The sequence below is a fragment of the Phyllopteryx taeniolatus genome, chromosome 1 (genome assembly GCF_024500385.1).
Source record: "Phyllopteryx taeniolatus isolate TA_2022b chromosome 1, UOR_Ptae_1.2, whole genome shotgun sequence".
NCBI classification, from domain to species: Eukaryota; Metazoa; Chordata; class Actinopteri; order Syngnathiformes; family Syngnathidae; genus Phyllopteryx; species Phyllopteryx taeniolatus.
Genome location: NC_084502.1, coordinates 23,030,038 through 23,048,637, shown reverse-complemented (window position 1 = coordinate 23,048,637; position 18,600 = coordinate 23,030,038). Strand labels below are relative to the sequence as shown.

General features: G+C 41.3%; 1 protein-coding gene across 4 annotated transcripts in view; it reads right to left on the bottom strand.

The window, feature by feature from the left end:
* Positions 1-18,600, bottom strand: part of clstn1 (calsyntenin 1) — a 50,449-nt gene that overhangs the window by 16,218 nt on the left and 15,631 nt on the right. For 2 of the 4 annotated variants that reach the window (XM_061781587.1, XM_061781607.1), the window contains exons 2-6: positions 13,166-13,288; positions 6,348-6,377; positions 4,810-5,005; positions 4,408-4,616; positions 3,824-3,973 (exon numbers count right to left, since the gene is read on the bottom strand). In XM_061781587.1, coding sequence (XP_061637571.1) covers positions 3,824-3,973; positions 4,408-4,616; positions 4,810-5,005; positions 6,348-6,377; positions 13,166-13,288 — 708 coding nt within the window. The remainder of the gene's footprint in view (positions 1-3,823; positions 3,974-4,407; positions 4,617-4,809; positions 5,006-6,347; positions 6,378-13,165; positions 13,289-18,600) is intronic. The other 2 variants (XM_061781598.1, XM_061781615.1) reach the window with 1 other exon arrangement.

The following is an 18,600-nucleotide window of genomic DNA, read 5'->3' as shown; positions in this document are numbered from 1 at the left end:
TCCTGCTTATTTTGTTGATGTCAGGAAATGTTCAGCCCAACCCAAGTGCTGTGTGTGATATCATATCAATACTAACTTCCCGCTGATTTTTTAAATAGGTCTGGTATTGGCCTTGCGCATATGAATATGAGAAGTCTCTTGGCCAAAATTGATATGGTTAGAATTTGGACCAAATCAACAAATGCTGACATTATTGTTTGAACTGAGACATGGCTAGGTAGATTCATATCTGACAGTTACAGTATAATTATGTGGATGAGTATAATATCGGGCGGCACGGTGGACAACTCCTGGTTCAAATCCGGCCTCGCCTGAGTGAAGTTTGCATGTTTTCCCCATGCCTGCGAGGTTTTTCTCCCACATCCCAAAAACATGCATGGTAGGTTAATTGAGGACTCTAAATTGCCTGTAGGTGTGAATGTGAGTGTGAATGGTTGTGTGTTTATATGTGCCCTGCGATTGGATGCCAACCAGTTCAGGGTGTACCCTGCCTCTTGCCCAGACTCGACTGGGATAGGATCTAGCGCGCCTGCGACCAGAGTGAGGACAAGCGGTATGAAAAACGGATGGATGGATAGAGTATAATATCTTTTACCCCAATCCCCGTGCTAAAGGTGGAGGGGTGGTGATCTGTGAAAAATAAGTTTCAGGTATCAGTGCAATTGTCCACTACTGTGCCAAAACAATCTGAATTGCTAGTCTTGAAAGTCGAATTTACAAAGAGCTGTGTTATTGCATTTGCAGGATGTTACAGACCTCCTTCTGCATCAAAAGATTAACCCCATTTTCTGACTGGTTATCATCACTTAGCTACAGTGAATTGGTCCTAATGGGGGACTTATACCGAGACTGGCTAACTCCTGCTTCTGATTATTTTAAATGCTTCTGTGACTCAGCATTCTTGACCCAGATTATAGATTCTCCAACTGGACTAAACCTAAAACATCCTGAGAAGGCAATGCTCCTTGATTTGATCGTAACAAATGTTCTGCAGAAATGCAAAGATATTCCTGTGTTTTCAAATGATCTTAGCGATTGCTGCGTTTTTGCTTGTGAGAGAGACAAAACGTTAACGAAACCTAAACCATGTTATATACTTTAGAGAAATTCTAAGTTACTTTGTGAAAAAGCTTTTTTTAAAATGATCTTTATCAATGTGATTGGACCAGGAAACATCTGATCCCAGGTACTGAATAAGATAAAAAAATATTTTAAATCATTATTTTTGGGCATTATAAAAAACATGCTCCTCTCATGAAATACAAGGTTAAAGGGTGTGATAATCCGTGGTTCTCAGAGCAATTGTCTGAAATCATTCATGAAAAAACTCTTGTTTGGATAGCTGCAAGAAAATCCAAATTGAACTCAGATTGGAAACATTTTAGGTACCTAAGGAACAAGTTTGTCTCTCAAATACGTGAACCAAAGCAGATTTATATTTTAGTGAAATTTGTGATGGCACAAGCAACCCTTCTAAATGCTGGAAGATGATTGAGTCATTGTCTCCAGCCACAAAGAACATTGCGCTACCGAATTCAATAAAGTGAAATGATAAGATTATTACAGGTAAGAAAGGTATGCTGGACTCTTTTAACCAGGACTTCACATAATCTGGGTTGCTGTTTGAGCACAAAACACCAGAAGAGATTATTCAAAGGATTTCTATCTACCTGGGGAAAATGTACCTTTGGGTTTTGAACTAGGACTCATTACTAGAAAGAAGGTTGATGCCAAGAAATCATTTGGTCCTGATGGATTGGATCCCTACTTTTTAAAAATTGCTGTTGATCATATCGCAGAACCTTTAAAGTACATTATCAATCTATCAATAGAAACTGGGATAATACCTAGTCAGCATGTATCACTCCTTTGCTAAAAGGTGGTGACCAATCAAACCCCAATAATTATGGCCGATATTCAAATTGCCTGTTTCAGCCAATGTCTTGGAAGGGTTTATAGGTGATCAGTTGAAAGAGTTTTTGACGACAAATAGCAGTCTAAATGAATTACAATCTGGTTTCTGAAGAAAAAAAAACAGCACGGTCATAAGTGCTAATGATTTGAAAGAAGATTGTGGCATGTTATTTCTGGATCTATCAGAGGCTTTTGATACCGTTGACTACACTGTCTTGTCTAAGAGATTGAAGCATATTTGTATGTCTTCAAAAGCGGTCAAATGGTTTGGTAACTACTTGAGTGGCAGAACAGAGTTCAGGGTTTAAGTTTGACGGTCTTTGTTCAAAGTCCTTATTCAAAATGGTCTCCCCCAGGGGTCCCTACTGGGTCGAATTGTATTTACTATTTACATAAATGTCTTGCGTCATAATGTAACTGACACCAAATTTTACTTCTATGGGGATGATACAGTTTTATATTGTTTTGCATCATCATTAGCAAGTGCCGTAGAAAATCTGCAATATGCCAATATTGTTATCCAGAATAATCATTAGTTGCGCCTTGTACTCAATGCTGACAACGATGTTTTCCAAAATCAAGGATATTTTCCAAAATCAAGGATTACAGATGATGTTTGTCAGATTGTTACATTAAATTAAATCCCTTGGATTTCATCTGCAAGAAAAGCTGTCATTTAAACAGCATATTCAGTGTCTTACAAAGAAACTGCTTGTGAAACGAGGTTTCTTTTATGGAAACAAAGGATGTTTTTTCTTTGGTGCTAGAAAAAAGCCTTTTATATATATATACACCGTCACCTATATATATATATATATATATATATATATATATATATAGGTGACGGTGCCATTTTATATATGGATGCAAATCTCTTTTTGCTCAGAATAATGGATTCAGTGTATCATGCAGCATTAAGATTTGTAACTGATTCAGGTTTACGCACTCATCACTGCAGTTCATACAAAAGTGTTGGTTGGTCTTCTCTGCACAATCATAGATTAGGACACTGGTACAGCTTCCTTTATAAGGCTATTCTGTATGGCCTGCCGCCTTATTGATGTTCTCTCTTGATCTAAAACGCAACCACTGGAACCAGTCTGTGATCTGTTGGACAAATTAGGTTTATTATTCCGCGGACAAGGACTGTTTTTAGTGAGATTGCATTCAAGGCATTTGCACCGTCGTCGTGGTGAAAATGACAATGGCATCTTAAATTGGATTATTTGCCAAGTATGGAGCAATTTAAAATAAAACTCCAGGAACATTTGAGGGTAGCACAGTGGACGACTGGTTAGAGTGTCTGCCTCACAGTTCTGAGGACCGGGGTTCAATCCCTTGCCCCGCCTGTGTGGAGTTTGCATGTTCTCCCTGTGCCTGCGTGGGTTTTCTCCGGGCACTCCGGTTTCCTCCCACATCCCAAAAACATGCATGGTAGGTTGACTGAAGACTCTAAATTGCCCGTAGGTGTGAATGTGAGTGCGAATGGTTGTTTGTTTCCTGTGCCCTGCGATTGGCTGCGACAAGTTCAGGGTGTACCCCGCCTCCTGCCCGATGATATCTTGGATAGGCTCCGGCGCTCCCGCGACCCTTGTGGGGATAAGCGACTCAGATAATGGATGGATGGATGGAACATCTGAGTACTGAATGCTCTTGTTTTCGCACTGAACACAAGTGACTACAATGATGTGATTTGCACACTGTAACTCCTGCTCATTGTTCTTAATTGTGTATTTAATGTGTATTTTATTTGGAACTATTGTGCTCCTCTCTTGGCCAGGACTCCCTGGCAAAAGACATTCTGATTCTCAATGGGACTATTCCGGGTTAAATAAAGATTAAATTGAAATAAAATACAAAATATTTTGTTACACGCATAAACGGTGATGGTTAGCAATTAGATTGATACCTTGCCAGCTGGGTTTGCAAGTTGGCTTAATGCTGATCTTGACCAGAACATCCTCAGAGGCACGGTTCTTCCCACAGTCATAAGCGGTCACAGTCAGCTTATACATGTTCTCTCTGCCGTGGTTTAGTTTCTCGGTGTTCTTGATGAAGCCTGATTGAAACAAGAAACAATGCTTGGGTGTGAGTTACTCTTTGTTTTATATTAAAGCTGCTGTGAGATAAAATGACTCAAACTACTGAGTCATTTCTGAAACTTGTTCGCTGTTCACCAGTAGTTACAGTATCATAAATAGATTGGAAGCATAATGTTTCAACATGTAACTTTTTTGGTGAGTTGCAACACTTAAATCTGTTAAAAAAATAGAACATTGATTGACTTGGCCAAAACTGTGGTGCAGCCTAAATAGTATACCATCTTAGGTGACATTTCCTTGCCTGTGTCTCACAAAGAAACAAGATGAGGTGCATTCTGAATGACCTGGCCAGCGGGCTCAATTGATTGCACAAATCAATGTGTCCAGTGTGATGCAAATTGAGGCTCTTATCCCGGCAGGTGCTGTGAGGTTCACTGGCGGGAGTCCTTACCATCTTTGTCAATGGTGAAGGGCACATCCGGGGTGACGATTTCATAGTTGCAGATTTGACTGAACTGGAAAGAGCAGTCTGCGTCCACTGCCTCCACCTTCAAGATGCTATCATATTTCTTTCCCTCGATGACGGTGGCTTTGTAGGACTTCTCTTTGAATACTGGCGAGTACTCGTTAAGGTCATTCACCTGTATGTGGACAGTGGCCCTGACAATGACAAAAGCCAGTTAATATGCTTTAGCAGCAAAACAGGTGTTGCATTGCTGAGGGTTTGCAAGATCCAGATGACTCAACGGGAGGTAAAGCAAAGAGGCAAATGAAGGAAAGGTGGAAGGGATCAGGGATCTTGATAGGCTTTTAGTCGGTCAACTCAGAGTAGATGTAGACGATTCTAACTCACTTGTGTGATTTCTTCATGTTGGCACCGTCAGGTCCCTCTCCACAGTCATATGCTTGGATGGTGAAGGTGTGTTCCTTCTGCAGCTCGCAGTCTAACTTTTCCTTGGCCCGGATGATTCCCTCACCACTGGACTTGTCCAGGACCACAGCTTCAAAGGGGACATTCTGTCCATGGATCCTGAAGCCGCAAATCTCGCCTGAACAAAAAAAAAAAAAAAGAGAGATTGCTTTAAAACAGTGTCAAATGTCTTTGGATTCAAAACTAATTCACAGCAAAATTCATAAATTAAGGCAAAAAATGATCAGCCACAGGTTTTAGGAGCCAGGGAGTTAAAGTTTGGGGTGGGTTGTGTCTGTGGAAGAAGCCCAAAAGCACTTATATAGGTGGGTGAGCATTTTGGGGGGAGTTGGGTGGGGGTGTGGAACATTCAATAATATACAGAAGAAGGCATGTTTTTTCCAAGCCATTTGAAAACTTTGCATTCAGTCATGCAGGCAGAAACCAAAAAGATGTGAACAGGCATTTCACCGGGGTAGACTCGTATAAGAGGAAACCAAAGCCGAAATAAGAACATGAGCGAGCAGTATCAGTGGTGACCATTTCTCTATGTAATGACTAAAGGCTACAAGCTAGTTGTGTGGAAAATGTGCAGAAACAAAGTCAAAGAAAAAGAAAGTGGTGAGGGGGGTTTTAACAGTATTGCAATGCCAATACAAATTCAGTCATAACTCCATGAAGGAATAAGTGTCACCACACTGCTCGGTGCCTTTTTATACATTTATCCACAGTTTTCTCAGCAAAACTACTGTATAATTCATTCAAAATTAAGGGTACGACATCTACGCGAGAAAGATTTTTAGACAAAAAGTACTGGATGAGAACCGGGGTTAGAAATATCAACTTGCTTGACATCCATATCAAATGACAACTGCAGCCATGCTAATGGGATATATTAGTAGTAGAGGATCCCAAAAAAAAGGGGGCAAAGATGCAACAACAGCTAAGAGTTTGCATTGGTTAACAATCTCAGCAGCTTTCATTTGAAGAGTTCACAATTAGAAACATCAACATAAGATAGTTCACATGGAGGCACTACAAAAACACTTTCTGCCTCAAATAATGTTCTAACTTTAGTTTTTTAAAACATCCAATTGGGTGAATAGGCTTAGAAAAATACATTATATTCATTATTCAATTATTTAGTTTCCTCTTTTTGGTAAAAAAAAAAAGCAAGAACTGCTGTTTTGAAGCAGCCTTCTGTTTCCTGGTGATAGCTGAAAAACTGTTAGGGTCTGCAAACTGCGATGGATGCCTCATGCACAGATATTTCTAATTTTGTATGCCCCACATCCAAACTGTTCATCCAGTTATAAAACTCCAAACTATTCTAGGGTGAAGGGGGTGGGGGGGAGTCGAGAAAACCAAAAGGGAAGATTACGGAGCATGGTGGGCGTTTCTGTGTGAATGTGCGGATGCCATTTTGTGTTAGTGGGTTAATAGTAACAATAAGCACAAAGCAGAAGAAAGCCCAAGATCACCTTCTTCAGTGAGGGTCACCTCAAAACTCTCTACAGGGAGGGGAGAGAAGATAAACCGAGGTCAGTTAAAGAAGAGTTAGAAGCTCAGAGAAAACAGAAGACAGGAGGGAACTTAGGGCATGCTTATTTCATGTTCAAAAGCTCATATTCAGCAAAGTAAAGAATCAAATCCCTTCAAAATAGTCAGTTGACAGAGAGACAAAACATCCTGACATACAGTAGTTCCTCAAATATGGGCTCACACTTCAAACAGACGCATTGGGTGTAATTACCGTCGGTATGACATCTGGCACCCCCATGTGTAAACACCTTTACCACAACACACACTGACTGCAGAGCATACGTGGCATCTGTAAAGCTGAAGTTTGTGGTGAGACTGTTTGCAGCACAGAGAATTTTAAAAGAAAGGCTTCCAAACATTTCAGTATTGCCACAAAGAGAAAAGTCAGAAAGGAGCTGGACAGAAAGCTTTTCAGGTGGAATAGTTGTTATTTATTAATACAGTCATTTAATGAATGAATGAGTCTTGTAGCACAAAACTGAAAAACACAATATATTAGTTTAAATTCCAAAATGTCAATCTTGACAACAAAAACGCTAAAAAGGACAATGATGCCCTGTCGGGGCCTCTGCTGAGTTGGGCCTTGTCATTTTTGTTTTGCTTGACTAAAACAATCCGGAGTGGGAGTCACATTAGCGGCTGTCCAGGAGCAGTCATGCAGTCCGAGTTGTGGGCCTCAGTGTTCACCACAGCTCTAATGACCAGCTCACACAAAGACTTCCTCAGCACCACGACCTGCGTCAGCCATCACAGAAGACTGCTAACCCTCTGGTCAGAAAATGTAACAGAATATTCAGCTGCTTAAAGTGCTGCAAGAACAGTTTTTTTTTTCATCTCAAATGGTGCTTTTCAAATTTAAAAAAACAATAGCTACCCTTGAACACAGCTCATTTTCCAGGCTGCACAAGCCTGAGTTTAAACTATTTGACCTCCATTAGCCTCGACTCAAGTCATCTCACAGATATGGATAGTCGCACTGAATGACTCATTTTAGGGGTGGCACTTATGGCCCTTTTCCATTGAACCGGTTCTACCCCAACCAGCCTCGCTCCGCCCCGTGTGGTCGCTTCGCCTTTACACTTTTTCGAGGCCGAGGGGTGACAATGGCACCGCTTTTCAGAACCTCCTCCGACCTAGTTCTAAAACATGACGTAACTGTTATCCGATTGGCCGATAGATGAAGACTTTTCTTTAAACGCGGTGACTTGTCACGTTCACAATCATGGCGTCTAAAGGCTGCCGCACACCGAGCCACCGAACCCGACTAAACTGTCGCGTAGTGTGCGTGAATGTGCTGTTTTCATGAGTGGCTGATCAGTCTGCCACTGGTTTTGGCCTTAACGTTGCCGCATATACTGTAAGCTTTCCCTCACTGGAAAACACCTTTCCGGTTTAGCGAGCTGTGCCTCATAAAGCCATATAAATAGTATATAAAGCATCAAATATTGTTTTACATCCATACTTAACTAAATTCATAATGTATAATTAGAATCAGATTAATCTTTATTTACCAAGTATGTCCAAAAAACACACAAGGAATTTGTCTCCGGTAGTTGGAGTCGCTCTAGTACGACAACAGACAGTCAATTGACAGACAACACTTTTGAGACATGAAGACATTGATAAAAACAGTCACTGACCAATAAAGGGTTGCTGGTTATCTGGTCATTTCTATTTTTATTTTTTGACAATTGTGCAAAAAGATGCAGAGTCCTCAAGCACTTAGAGCAGTTCGAATGACTAATATAGCAATAGTCCGGTGCAATGACCATTGTGCAAAGGGCACCGAGACTTTAAGCGAGTAGTGTGATAATCTGGGACAATGTTGATTGTGCAAATGTTGCAGATACTCCTCAATCAGTGTCCAAATGGAGCAGATGCTCATGCTGGCATGAGTGGCCAGTATTGGTCAACAACAGATATGCAAATAGTGCAGCGTGGCGAGACTACTACAGTGAGTGCACGAGTAATATATAATTGGCCCAACAGAAATGTGACAGCAAACTCAGACAAAAAAATTGGCAGCATGTTGCAATGGAATTGTAGGTTAGCTGTTTAAGAAGTTGATTGCAAGAGGGAAGAAGCTGTTGGAATGTCTACTAGTTCTAGTTTTCATTGATTGGTAGCGCCTACCTGAGGGAAGGAGCCGGAAGAGCCGGGATGTGGAGGGTCCGAGAGGATTTTGCACGCTCTTGTCTTAGTTATGGCAGCGTGCAAGTCCTCAAGGGTGGGTAAGGGGGTACCGACAATCCTTTCAGCAGTTTTGATTGTCCGTTGCAGTTGGAGTTTGTCCTTTTTTGTAGCAGCACCAAACCAGACCGTGATGGAAGAACACATGACTGTTTCGATGACAGTAGAACTGCCTCAGCAGCTCCTGTGGGAGGCCATGCTTTCTCAGAAGCCGCAGGAAGTACATCCTCTGCTGGGCCTTTTTAAGGACAGAGTTGATGTTGATCGCCCACTTCAGGTCCTGAGAGTGTAATTCCCAGGAACTTGAAGGTCTCGACGGTTGACACAAGGCACCTGGACAGCGTGAGGGGCAGCTGTGGCGAAGGATGCCTCGTGAAGTCCACGATCATCTCTACAGTCTTGAGCGTGTTCAGCTCCAGGTTGTGTCGGCCGCACCACTGCCTGTCGATATGCAGACTCGTCACCATCCTTGATGAGGCCGATGACAGTGGTGTCATCTGCAAACTTCAGGAGTTTGACAGCCGGGTGCGTTGAGGTGCAGTCATTCGTGTAGAGAAAGAAGAGCAGCGGAGAGAGGACACAACCTTGGGGCGCCCCAGTGCTGATTCTGCGTGTGGATGAGGTGGCCTCCCCAAGCCTCACCTGCTGTGTCCTGCCCGTCAGGAAGCTGTAAATCCACTGGCAGATGGCAGGCGAGACCCTGAGCTGGAGAAGCTTGGAGGAAAGGAGTTCGGGGATGATGCTGTTGAACGCTGAGCTGAAGTCCCCGAACAGGATCCTCGCGTAGGTCCCTGCACTGTCGAGGTGTTCTTGGATGAAGTGCAGTCCCATGTATAGGCAAACTGTAGGGCTCCAGCAGGGGACCTGTGACGCTCTTGAGGTGGTCCAGCACGAGACATTCAAAGGACTTCATGACCACAGATGTCAAGGCAACAGGCCTGTAGTCATTTAGACCAGAGATTGTAGGTTTCTTGGGGACTGGAATGAGGGTGGAGCGTTTGAAACAGGGTGGTACTTCGCACAGTTCCAGAGATCTATTGAAGATCTGTGTGAAGACTGGAGCGAGCTGGTCCACACAGACTTTGGTCCACACATGGTCTGGGCCTGCCGCTTTGTTAATCTTTTGTTGTTTGAAGATGCGTCTCACATCCTGTTCGTGGATGGTTAACGCAGAAGTCAGAGGTGTGATGGTGGTCAGTGGTGCGGCCGGGTGGGTGTGGGGTGTGAAAGTGTCCTTTTCAAATCTGCAGTCGAAGGTGTTCAAGTCGATGGCTAGTGTGCTATTGTTCTCAGCTTGGGGGGATCGTCGCTTGTAATTTGTCAGCGATTGGAATGCATGTCAGACTGATTTAGAGTCGTTAGCACTTAACTGTTTTCCAACTTTGCAGCATAGTTCCTCTTTGCAATGTTAATTTCTTTAGTCAGCTGGTTTCTAGCTCGATTATACAGGGCCCTGTCCCCGCTTTGATATGCGTCCTCCTTAGCTTGGCGAAGTTGCTTAAGTTTGGCAGTGAACCACGGCTTGTTGTTGTGGAAAGTGCGAAATGACTTTGTTGGTACACAAACCTCTTCACAGAAACTGATATAGGATGTGACAGTGTCCGTATATTCATCCAGGCTGCCAGCTAAATTTTCAAAGACACACCAGTCTGTGCAGTCTAAACAGCTATGAAGTTCCATTTTTGCTTCATTGGTCCACTTTGTCACTGTTTTCACTGTAGGCTTCGCGCATTTAACTTCTTGCCTGTATGTCGGTATTAAGTGAATTAAGCAGTGATCAGACCAGGCCTATGTACCTATGCAGAAGGTCAAATACCACCAGTGTTGACACAGTTACCTTGAAAAAGTAACTTACTTACTTTTCTGATTACTTGATTTCAAAAGTAACTAAGTTAGAAAAAAGTAACTTTTTAGTTACTTTCAGCAACTGCCAAGTGGCAGGAATATCATTTATCCACAGTACCAAAAAACTTAAACGTACCCATGACTTGGTAATATACGCCACACAAGTTACAGAATGATGTCATCAACATGAACCAATAACTTAAATATTAGTATAGTTGAAGCCACATTAAATGAGCAACTTAGTATAGACTTGACATGCCAACACAATACAGTAACTTCCTAAACGTAAACAAGCACGCCATTCTCAGTACACTTCTCTAAAGACTCTTAACTGATAGATAGATGCCGATTGTGGTCAATGAAGGCAACAACTATGTGTGTGTGTGCGTGTGTGTGCATGAGTGTACATTGGGCGCACGCACACACACACACACACAATTTCTCCCACCATCGTAATTTTGATGCAAAGAGCGAGAAAAGGTGACAAGATTAAGCAACTAGCAAGCTGTGGGTGATTGACGGGGGGAGAACCACTTAGTAACGTGACGTCAGCGATGCAGCGCGTTAAACCAGCTCACAGTCTACAATGAAGTTGATAGTTCTCACTTTTTACTGTAAATATCATTTAAGCTAAGTATTGTAAGTCCTTCAGTGAGTCAGGGCTTATTGTATGACGATTTATCACCGTGCACTTCGGTATGAATAATTAACCCACGATGCATTGCGCGCTTAACATGCCAGTAAAACTGTATTCTTAATGTGTAAATAAAAAAGTAACAACAATCAAATACACTTTTTACGAAGGAAAACAACTAAAATAGTGTGGCGACAGTGAAATTGTGCATTTCTTTGCACTTTTATGGTACTGTACCATCACTGTGCATTGTATAATAAAAAAAATCACCTCCCAATCCCTTTGTTGTGTTTATTAAATAACAAGCGGTCTGCGTGATCGGTATAATATTTTTGAACCACTAGACTGCTCTTTATACAAGTCAACAACCATAAATTTGAACTTGGCGAGAAATATGGATGACTCAAAAGTAACTATTGTTGTTATGAAGGAGTAACAGTAGTCTGACTATTTTCCCGGGAAAGTTAACGCATTACTTTGTTCGTTACGCAAAATGGCAGCATTTTGGAGTAATGACGCGTTACTGGCATCACTGAATACCACGAGATGGAAGGCACATAAAAGAAACGAGCGCATCACCTTCTTCTTGATCCCCATTCCCTCCCACTATTGATTGGTGTCTGTTGTAAAGGAACAGGCCAGGCCAACCGAGGCCGGGGTAGAGCGGGGCCAGGCCATTCTGGAACTTGTAATGGAAAAGCGGCATTAGTGAGTGAGATGAGATCTCCAATAGGATTTTCTCCAACTTTTACACTGATCTGTTTTGAAAGCCTGTGATTGGGCTTCATTGGGCTTTAAGTGAACTGTGTTTTTTGGCAGAGATGGACTGACTAGAAGGCGGCTGGCACGACATATCCGGTCATCCCTGCTGGCACGTGAAGCCCGGCTGCCAGCATTGTCCACAGGGAGTTACTTCAAATGGACATGCCGACTATTCACATCAGATAGAGAGGCCCAACTTGGAGGTTAAAAAAAATAAATAAATAAATAAAATAACAATAATAATGTTTTGAGGATGTAAAAAAATAAATAAACTATTATTTGATATTTTTGGTTACAGAAATCAAAATAAAAAAGGGTTGTGATGATGTACTGATTTAGGTAGCTTTGGGGTGGTTTTTGACTGGTGTTTAGAACCATTCGTAATATTGGCTAAGGGCAAAGTTTCTCATGATGCTGCCACTCTCATATGAGGTGTGTCAGAAAGGTTCAAGGACTGGTGTAACAAAAGATGTATTTCAAACCCAAACTATAAACTACGAGTTGTCCCTGTTAATGTGGGCCACATGCAGTGCACCTGGAGTGTTTGCTTTAATCCATGCACGAGAAGAGGCGAGAATTGTGACAGGACAACTCGTGGCTGCTTCATCTTGACAACGCGCCTACTAACAATGCCCTGAGCATCCTACAGTTCCTATGTGAAGTTTCTAATACAATTCGTCCACATTTTCCATCAATTGGCATTGTAACAAAGGGTGTATAGACTTCATATTCACTGTAAATGTAAAGTGGGTGCAAATATGTCACTCTTTTTAAAAATAATGTACTTATTTGCTGTTGGAAAGATCTGCACTTGGAAACGTCACAATTCAGTTGACTTTGTAGGTAAGTCACATTAGGAGGCTCCAACAGGCACGTGGATGGAAGTAGCTGGCTTGCTAAATCACAAGAGGTAATCTGAGATAAAAATGGGTCGGATCAAGTGGTGCGAGAGCACTGAGTGGGAAGGGAGTAGCAGACAAAAGATCCAAGCGCTCATGTGAGTTGAAACAAAGGGAATACATTTCCACGGCTGTGGTGCTTTGAAACCCCTGCCAGAGTCAACCGCAATGTGATTTACCCCCCCACCTCCCCCCACGAAAAAAAACCAAAAACTTTCATGTTAATCTGAGTATCAATACATAGGTTCATATTGGAGGCCGTGGTTGCCAGCCACATTCCTGCAATATAGATCTAACGTTTTCAAACAGATAGAAAGACAATTGAGTTTTGAAACTAATTTCTGTACTTATTCAGCATAACCACTTTTTTACCTACTTGTATATCCAATTTTAAAAACAGCACCATCGTTAAGACCTGCTTCCTCACCTGCGTAGCGTAGCGGCGCATCCTTGTCCAGTGCAATTAAGGGGGGGTCCAGCAGCACTTTGTCATCGTTCTCTGTCACGATGCCATGGTATGTTGTCTCTATCCATGGCTTGTGCTTGTTGACTGTGACAAAGAGAAAAAAAAGACCATTAGGATCTATAAAAACTCGTATAAACAACTGCTGTGCTAAGGTGAAACCATCCATTTAAAATTTCTACTGTGCACTCGTAATATGCACATTTGAGTTTTTCTTTAAAACTTTAAACTTATATTGAGGTTTTTCCCAAAATGCCTTTTAATTTTACAGGTCCTGATTATTTTCAGGACCTCTAAATTTGGAATGTAAAACCAACTATAGCTTTTTATTAAATAAGTGCATTTACGATGTAAACAAATAAGGCGCAGCTGCGGGAGCATAATATTAAGAGGGTTGAAAATGTGACCCTTCATTGCTCATCTTTCTTGGAACTTGCTGTGACATGGTATCATCCCAAAAACTGGAACAGAATAAGAATTCCATTCAATATGACCCAACACATTCCAGTTTTGACAGACATGATAGCTGCACTTTGTGAAGTTCCGGTTAGTGTGTGGAACAGTGGTTGGACCATTTACAGGGAGCAAACAGCGTGCACATGGCGGCCTGACTGTTGTAGCCGGCGGCTGCAGAAAAGCTGCAGGGAGTGGCACATTTGGGCTGGCGAAAAGAACACGGACATCGGACAGCTCTCTCACATCGAATGTGGATGGACGTGAGATGATGCCGCCGCTGTGAAACTGATCTGGCAATGTGATGCTAACCCAGTCTGACAGCAAAGGACAGATTGTCAGGGAGAAGGAACACTTTTTTTCCTTTTACACAAGGATGTCGAAGTATTTATTAGTCTTGTTTGGTTGATGTACTGTATTATGCTATTTTGGTGGTAAAGGCTGCAGGCATTATATAATCTCTTTGTGCATGCAAGACCTATTTATAAAGCAGCTTTACAAACGTTCATCTTATGTTTAATGGCTGTCCATTTATTTTCTTGATTTAAGATGTACGGCTACTACTGTACCTGATTCAAAGCGGGTAATTCCAACAACATGGACAAGTTGCTTAAGACCTAATGCCAGCAACATATTTGACCACAGCATAATATGCTAGTGGCACTCGAGTATTGTGGAAAACTGTTCTGGTTATGTAATAATCCATCTGGGTAAATGTTATCGATATACATTACATAAAAGATTATTGGCTATGTTCAACGGGTAGCTGTGTTTTTGGCATCATCTGAACATTTTACTTTAAACACATCTAAAATAAAAGATGCTCTCTGTTGGTTATAATGATGCACAATTTGCAGCAATTTCAAAATGAAAACATTATTTTTTATCTCAATACATTTAGACAACCTGACAACGAACATTTTCTCTTTGCTTGATAATTGCTGAGCCACTACTATTTAACGCATAAGAAAGCGCCACGAATTACGGTACGTCATCCACAACGACACAAAATGTCCTGTAAATATATAAACATTCAAATTACCCAGACAAAGGTAGACTACAAAAGTGTACAAAGTTAAATGTCAATTGAATGTCAAATCTGAGTTCCTGCAAATGGTAATTGTTTGCAAGTACACAATACTGTCACTGTGTATTATTACACAATTCCTTATCATAATCCGATCACTGAAAACTAATTATAGGCTACTCACCTACTAAAAATGGAAAGACAATATGATACAGCGCTATCTTAAGTTTATACAAAAATGTGAACATTGTGGCTGTCATCAAAAACAATTATCACACCCTCTGAAGTTGTGACTGTAAACATTATCTTGCACATGCAGCATTGGGCAGGAGCGAACGGTTGTGTTAATCAGTGATTTGAGATTGATTAAACGCAATTAAGCGGCACGGAAAATGGATAGATGGATGGATAATTGATTAGGCCAGAGCATATTGTGATTTACAGGGAAGTGGATGTCTTTAGACAGATTGTGGGGACAGACTACAACATAAATCTTCTTTAGCCTTTATAGAGTCCCAGTTACAATGACCTAGGTCACATTTGGGGCTCACACTGTCCATTAATTGTCAAGAGTTTAACTTAATCTGGCACTGAATTGTACAACCCCAATTCCAATGAAGCTGGGACATTGTGTTAAACATGAATAAAAACAGAATACAATGATTTGCAAATCATATTCAATCTATATTTAATTGAATACACTACAAAGACAAGATATTTCATGTTCAAACTGATAAACTGTATTGTTTTCTGCAAATAACCATTAACTTAGAATTTTATGGCTGCAACACGTTCCCAAAAAGCTGGGACAGGTGGCAGAAAAGAAGTTGAGGAATGCTCATCAAACACCTGTTTGGAACATCCCACAGGTGAACAGGCTAATTGGGAACAGGTGGGTGCCATGATTGGGTATAAAAGGAGCTTCCCTGAATTGCTCAGTCATTCACAAGCAAAGATGGGGCGAGGTTCACCTCTTTGTGAACAAGTGCGCGAGAAAATAGTCAAACAGTTTAAGGACAACGTTCCTCAACGTACAATTGCAAGGAAATTAGGGATTTCGTCATCTACGGTCCATAATATCATCAAAAGGTTCAGAGAATCTGGAGAAATCACTGCATGTAAGCGGTAAGGCCGAAAATCAACATTGAATGCCCATGACCTTCGATCCCTCAGGCGGCACTGCATAAAAAACCGACATCAATGTCTAAAGGATATCAGCACATGGGCTCAGGAACACTTCAGTAAACCAATGTCAGTAAATACAGTTCGGCGCTACATCCGTAAGTGCGACTTAAAACTCTACTATGCAAAGCAAAAGCCATTTATCAACAACACCGGCTTCTCTGGGCCCGAGCTCATCTAAGATGGACTGATGCAAAGTGGAAAAGTGTTCGATGGTCCGAGGAGTACACATTTCAAATTGTTTTTGGAAATTGTGGACGTCATGTCCTCCGGGCCAAAGAGGAAAAGAACCATCGCAAAGTTCAAAAGCCAGCATCTGTGATGGTATGGGCTGTGGTAGTGCCAATGGCATGGGTAACTTACACATCTGTGAAGGCACCATTAACGCTGAAAAGTACATACAGGTTTTGGAGAAACATATGCTGCCATCCAAGCAACGTCTTTTTCATGGGGCCCCTGCTTATTTCAGCAAGACAATGCCAAACCACATTCTGCATGTGTTACAACAGCGTGGCTTCGTAGTAAAAGAGTCAGGGTACTAGACTGGCCTGCCTGCAGTCCAGACCTGTCTCCCATTGAAACTGCTTGGCGCATTATGAAGTGTAAAATACGATGACGGAGACCCCGGACTGTTGAACAGCTGAAGCTGTACATCAAGCAAGAATGGGAAAGAATTCCACCCACAAAGCTTCAACAATTAGTGTCCTCAGTTCCCAAACGTTTATTGAATGTTGTTAAAAGAAAAGGTGTTGTAACACAGTGGTAAACATGCCCCTCTCCCAGCTTTTTTGGAACGTGTTGCAGACATAAAATTCTAAGTTAATGATTATTTGCTAAAAACAATTACGTTTTTCAGTTTGAACATTAAATATCTGGTCTCTGTAGTGTATTCAATTAAACATGGGTCGAACATGATTTGCAAATCATGCTCTTGCTACTCCTATTGCCTCAATCATTAATCTTTCAATTTCATCTGGTCACTTTCCAAAGGCCTGGAAATCTGCTATTGTTAACCCTGTCTTTAAATCCGGTGACTAAACTTCTCTGAATAACTACCGACCTATAAGCATTCTTCCGGCCATTTCCAAAGTTGCAGAAAAATGGGTGTCAGAGCAGATTGTCCATTATTTAATCAGCAGCTCCCCCTCACTCCACGCCATGCAGTTTGGTTTCAGATCCAAGCATTCCACTGAAATGGCTACATGCCTCTTCATTGAGAAAATAAAATCTTCTCTCGACAAAGGTGGAGTTGTAGGGGCGGTGTTCTTGGACCTCAGGAAAGCTTTCGATACAGTAAATCACTGTTCTTCTTACCAAGCTCTCAAAATTTAACTTCTCTCAAAAAGCTGTGAGCTGGATTGAATCATATCTGCATGACCGAACACAATCTGTATCAGTTAACAACTGCAGATCAGAGTCTCTTAGGCTAACCTCTGGAGTCCCTCAGGGATCAATATTAGGCCCCCTTTTATTTAGTCTTTATATCAACGATTTGCCCACTGTTTGCTCTGAAGCACAGTGCGTAATGTATGCAGACGACACAGTTTTCTTTGTTCATGGTCTCTCCAAAGATACTGTTGCTGCTAAACTCACCAATACAATGTCCTGTGTCACAACTTGGTTGCAGGAGTGCTGTCTACAGCTAAACGTTTCTAAAACTGTAGGCATGTATTTCACTAAAACAAATAGAGTATCACCTGACCCCGACATACTTGTTAATGGAGAAAAAATGCTAATTGTCAGCCAATACAAATATCTTGGGTTAATAATAGATTCACAGCTTTCCTTTAAAGCCCATATTGACAAATTGTGTAAAAATATCAAATTAAACCTCGCAAATTTTCGTGCAATTCGGAATGAAATGTCAACTGAAGCTGCAAAAATTTACTTGCATTCAATGATTCTTAGTCACTTTAACTATTGCATAACCAGTTGGTCCCAGGCTGGTCAGAATGCAAAAAAACCATTGGAAGTTTTGTACAAACAAGTAATTAAAGTGATGGATAAAAAAACCAAGGCACTATCATCACTGTGCAATTTTAAAAAAATACAGTCTTTTAAACTGGGACAGTCTTCACATATTTGCAGATTTAAATTTGATTTATAAAGTACTGCATGATTTGGCCCCAGCTCCTCTGGCTGAGTTCATCAGCCAAAGAAACAGCTCTGAGCGTGTCACTCGAGGCTCTGTCAGAGGTGACTGTGTCATTCCTCTGCGCAGGAGCACTTTCAGTAAGTCAGCCTGGTCAGTGAGGAGCGCTGGTGAGTGGAACTCAGTACCTGAGGAGGTTAAACTGCTACCAACATACAAGGCCTTCACAAAAAAACTGAAAATGTGGCGAGTTAACACCTATAGCTGCCAACACTAAAAGACAAGTATGTTATGTTGTTTTTTTGTTATGATCAAAAAAATTATGGTTTTATTCTCTCTTAATAGTATAGTTTGATTATGTATCCTGTATAATATTGTCTTGTAGATGTATTTTACTGCTTTTTTACATCATGGCCAGGGGACTACAGATGAAAACGCGCCTACTGGCTAATTCTGGCTTTTTTAACCATGTGTACTTCATGTGTTTTATGAAATTGCATTGTCCCCTTTCAAAAATAAACTGATAAACAAATCATTGTATTCTGTTTTTATTTATGTTTAACACACCGTCCCAACTTCATTGGAATTGGGGTTGTACAAGACACAGCATTCCTTATGTAAAAATGTGTCTATGTATGTAATATG